At 37.9% G+C, this 5,000-nt stretch overlaps 1 protein-coding gene and 1 non-coding gene across 2 annotated transcripts in view; one reads left to right on the forward strand and one right to left on the reverse strand.

Moving 5' to 3' along the window:
* Nucleotides 1–4,071: 4,071 nt before the first annotated feature.
* TRNAS-GGA (transfer RNA serine (anticodon GGA)) lies at nt 4,072–4,159 on the forward strand. The gene has a single exon. It is a non-coding gene; the product is annotated as a tRNA-Ser (tRNA).
* Nucleotides 4,084–5,000, reverse strand: part of LOC127740653 (30S ribosomal protein S4, chloroplastic) — a 1,021-nt gene continuing 104 nt past the window's right edge. Inside the window, exon 1 of the mRNA XM_052251945.1 lies at nt 4,084–5,000. This exon is cut by the window's right edge and continues 104 nt beyond it. Coding sequence (XP_052107905.1) covers nt 4,372–4,977 — 606 coding nt within the window. The 5' untranslated portion in view covers nt 4,978–5,000 and the 3' untranslated portion in view covers nt 4,084–4,371.

The raw sequence follows: 5,000 nt of genomic DNA on the forward strand, positions 1-5,000 counted from the left end.
TCGAATTGAATAGAAAATAGTAGTAATTGCATTGAAACTTGAGGTACAGCAGAGCTCCACACCCTTAATCTATGGTGTGTAGAAACTCCACCGTTGAAAATACATAAGTGATGAAGGTCCAGGCATGGCCGAATGGCCAGCCCCCAAAGTATGATGTGAATTCAAAAATAAAGGAGAAGGACCAGATATGTGGTCAAAAGACTAGATATTTCAAGACATCTAATAAACTAGTAAAAAATTCTATTTATACTAAACTAGCTACTAGGGTTTACAGAAGTAAGTAATTGATGCATAAATTGACTTTCGGGGCCCACGTAGTGTGTGCTTGGGCTGAGCTTGATCTATCCACGAGCTGAGGCTTCTCTTGGAGTTGAACGCCAAGTTGTAACGTGTTTTGGGCGTTCAACTCTGGTTCGTGACGTGTTTATGGCGTTTGACTCCAGAATGCAGCATGGAACTAGCGTTGAGCGCCAGTTTACGTCATCTAATTACGAATAAAGTATGGACTATTATATATTGTTGGAAAGCTCTGGATGTCTACTTTCTAACGCCATTGAGAGCGCACATTTGGAGTTTTGTAGTTACAGAAAATCCATTTTGAGTGCAGGGAGGTCAGATTCCAATAGCATCAGCAGTCCTTTGTCAGCCTCCTATCAGAGTTTTGCTCAAGTCCCTCAATTTCAGCCAGAAAATACCTGAAATCACAGAAAAACACACAAACTCATAGTAAAGTCCAGAAATGTGAGTTTATCATAAAAACTAATGAAAACATCCCTAAAAGTAACTAGATCATACTAAAAACTACCTAAAAACAATGCCAAAAAGTGTATAAATTATCCGCTCATCACTCGTTCCTCGAGGTGGTTGCCGCACATGCCGCTGTGAACTTCTTCTAGGAATTCCCTTGTAGCAGAAGTCAAGACACATTTTAGGAGGGGTGCTGAAATCCCTCTCCTATATAAGGTGTCGTCCACTATGGTGTAGTATTGTGCTTCTCGTACTAACCTTTTCGCCTCTTTTTTGTCTGTGGGGAGCGTTTCAGACTTGAGGTAGTTGATTATGGGAGTCATCCATCCTTGATCTTGTCCTGATATGGCTAGGAACTTCTCTTCCTCCAAGATCGATGGGCTTTGCAGTGTTTCTTGGATGAGGCTTCTATTATTACCCACTGGTTTGGTGCTGGCTAGTTTTGAAAGTGCATCAGCTCAGGCATTTTGTTACCGGGGTATATGTCGGACCTCATATCCGTTAAATTGTCCAAGCTGTTCTCTGGTTTTGTCCAGGTATTTTTTTATAGTGGGGTCCTTAGCTTGATAGCTCCCTTCTATTTGTGAGGTGATTACCTGTGAGTCACTGAAGACGGTAAGTTTTTGAACCCCCACTGGTAGACGAAATCATGATACACAACTTCGTACAACTGACCAGCAAGTTGATGAGCTGATAATTTATACGCTTTTTGGCATTGTTTTTAGGTAATTTTTAGTAGGATCTAGCTATTTTTTGAGATGTTTTTATTAGTTTTTATACAAAATTCATATTTCTAGACTTTACTATGAGTTTGTGTGTTTTTCTGTGATTTCAGGAATTTTCTGGCTGAAATTGAGGGACCTGAGCAAAAATCTGATTCAGAGGCTGACAAAGGACTGCTGATGCTGTTGGATTCTGACCTCCCTGCACTTGAAGTGGATTTTCTGGAGCTACAGAACTCCAAATGGCGCGATCTCAATAGCTTTGGAAAGTAGACATCCCGGGCTTTCCAGCAATATATAATAGTCTATACTTTGCTCGAGTTTTGATGACGCAAACTGGCGTTCAAACGCCCCTTCTCTGCCCTATTCTGAAGTCAAAACGCCAGAACTGGCATAAAAGTTGGAGTTAAACGCCCAAACTGGCAACAAAGCTGGTGTTTAACTCCAAGAGAGGTCTCTACATGTGTAAAGCTCAATGCTCAGCCCAAGCACGTTCCAAGTGGGCCCGGAATAGGATTTCTGTATCATTTACCTATTTCTGTAAACCCTAGTAGCTAGTTTCATTATAAATAGGACCTTTTACTATTGTATTCTCATCTTCGGATCATAGAGACAATTCTGGATACATTCTCATATTTGGGGAGGCTGGCCATTTGGCCATGCCTGGACCTCCAGACCACTTATGTATTTTCAACGGTGGAGTTTCTACACACCATAGATTAAGGTGTGGAGCTCTGCTATTCCTCGAGTATTACATTAACATTCTCTAATTTTCTGAAAGGTAACTATCTCAATTTCATATATCATATACTTTCTAATATGACATTTCTATGGTCTATAGAATCTTTGAGAAAGACTTCTTTTTATTTTTCATAAGAAAGAAAAGACTTACTATCTGTGGGATCTGATACTACACCGCTGCTCAAAACCTTAGGGTAGGGTATCAACTTTATTACATAAGTGGATTCCTAACTCTTATATCATGATAGATTTTGTATCATGATATAAGTTGTAAGCAGTTCTTATTGTCTCGGCCTAAAACCTCGCCAATTGATCTTTACGGCGCTTCCTCTATCAATTGGATCTTTTATCCATAGAAAAAAGTATCTAGGCATATCTCTATTTCTTCATTTTTTTTTTTACTTTTTTATTCTATGAAGTTTTTTTGTTTCCTACAGCTGATAAAAATCGTAGTTTTGAACGATATATATGTACAAAGCCTTTTTTTCTATAGTGGAGATAGTCGCACGTAATGACAGATCACGGCCATATTATTAAAAGCTTGGGGTAAAAACGGATTTCGTTCGAGTGCCCGAAAATAATATTCTAAAGCTTTTGTATGTTCTCCGTTACTTGTGTGAATAAGGCCTATGTTATAAAGTATATAACTTCGATCATAGGGATCAATTTCCAGTCGCATAGCCTCATAATAATTCTGTAAAGCTTCTGCATAATTTCCTTCAGATTGCGCTGACATCCGTTACGGTCGTCATTCAGTTCAAAGAATCTCCGCTCCAGAACCGTACGTGATATTTTCATCTCATACGGCTCCTCCTTTATGTGTATAATGATAAAAAAAATGAATACATTAAATTAAATAAAAAAAAAATTCCAGTATTCTCTCTCATTATCACCTGTGCAGGGCTAGTGTTTTTACAAGAAATCTCTAGCCAACCTTCCTGTAAAAGATCTTTTCTTAACATCAAGTTTGTTGGTACTGGATAAAAAGGATAACTCCAACAATATCTTTGTCCTCAACGCCGCTTAATTTCCCGGAATTAGTCACCTCAACACCCTTCGATGGTTATACGGGTATCCAAAAATACGAACGAGATGGATGCTTGTTGTCCTAACCATTCTTGTTAGTTCCGATCCCGAAAAGAAAGGAAGAATTTTTTTACAAAGTTTTCGTGTTGTCGATTCCTAATCGTAGTGCTTCTTCCCCCATGCCGCCTATTGCTACTAGTGGAGTAAGGTTAATCTAACTCCATAGTATAGGTATAACCTTTCGCTTAATACTAAAAATCTATAATTGAAGCATATGAGGCTGCATTAATCGGGGATACACGACAGAAGGAATTTTTTTTTTTATTTGTAAACTTCACCTTCAGCAAGCGTCGGTTTTTTGCCATTTTTTTACGAATAAAATAATGTGTCTTTCTCATAAGACTGAGATCGGTAAAAAAAATAATCAAATCGCACCATCTCTGTAATAAGTAAATGCCTCCTTTTCTCCCGAGGTTGTCGGAATTATTCGTAATAAGATATTGGCTACAATAGAAAAGGTCTTGTCAATAAAATTTCCATTTATCCGAGATCTAGGCATAGGTAGGAATCCATTCGAAAATTGAATTCTTTATCGCGTGAGAAAAAAGAATCCCACAAACAAAGGAATTGTACAATACAAATAGTACGAAATAACGTAAAAAAGGACTCATTAATGAATTTTTTTAGCCTACGGCCTAGAAGTTGGTTTTTTTTATAAACAAAAAATTATTTCGTATAGGTCGAATTGATTATTTATTTTATATGGGCGCCTATCCAAAAATGGAATATGAATCATTCACTATTGCTTCGGTTTCTGGGCCATAATCATCATGGGGGAGAGATGGCCGAGTGGTTCAAGGCGTGGCATTGGAACTGCTATGTAGGCTGTTTGTTTACCGAGGGTTCGAATCCCTCTCTCTCCGTTAATTCATCAATCTGCAATATCTCAAATGCCAACGGATACCATTATTCCAACTTTAGTTGCTATGAATTTTCAATTCCAATTTTTTTGGTAATATGAAATGCAAAATACTGGAAAAAGTGGACAGGGAATGCAAATCGTCCTATATCCATGTAGATGATACCTGAATGAGCTAAAATTCTCGTATCAAAACTCTTGTTTTTTTAGTTAGTATTAAGTCTGACGAGAATAATATTCTACAACCAGCAATTCGTTGATTTTCAAACCAACCCATTGACTATCTATTATTTGATTTACTAATCCTTTATATTGGAATGGATGAAGGGTTAAATGGTTTGGCAATTCCTCACGTGGGGCTGAATCCAGAGAATTTTGAATCAGAGCTTTCGATTTTTGTTCATCTTTCGCTGTAATAATATCTTGAGGTTTGCAGCGATAACTTGGTATATCTACTATACGACCATTAACTAAAACATGTTTATGGTTAACTAATTGGCGGGCTTGAGGAATAGTCGAAGCCATACCCAATCTAAAAAGTATGTTATCCAAACGCATTTCAAGTAATTGTAGTAAAACCTGACCGGTTGACCCCTTGGCTTTTCCGGCGATACGAATGTATTTAAGCAATTGGCGTTCTGTAAGACCATAATGAAAACGCAATTTTTGTTTTTCTTCTAAACGAATACGATATTGAGATTTTTTACCGGAGCGTGATTGGTTTCTAAATTCGCTTCCGACTGTAGGCTTTTTACTAGTTAGTCCAGGTAAAGTCCCCAGACGGCGTATTTTTTTGAAACGAGGCCCTCTGTAGCGTGACATAAAGACTCCCTTTTTAATTAAAA

The sequence above is a fragment of the Arachis duranensis genome, chromosome 7 (assembly GCF_000817695.3).
Source record: "Arachis duranensis cultivar V14167 chromosome 7, aradu.V14167.gnm2.J7QH, whole genome shotgun sequence".
NCBI lineage: Eukaryota > Viridiplantae > Streptophyta > Magnoliopsida > Fabales > Fabaceae > Arachis > Arachis duranensis.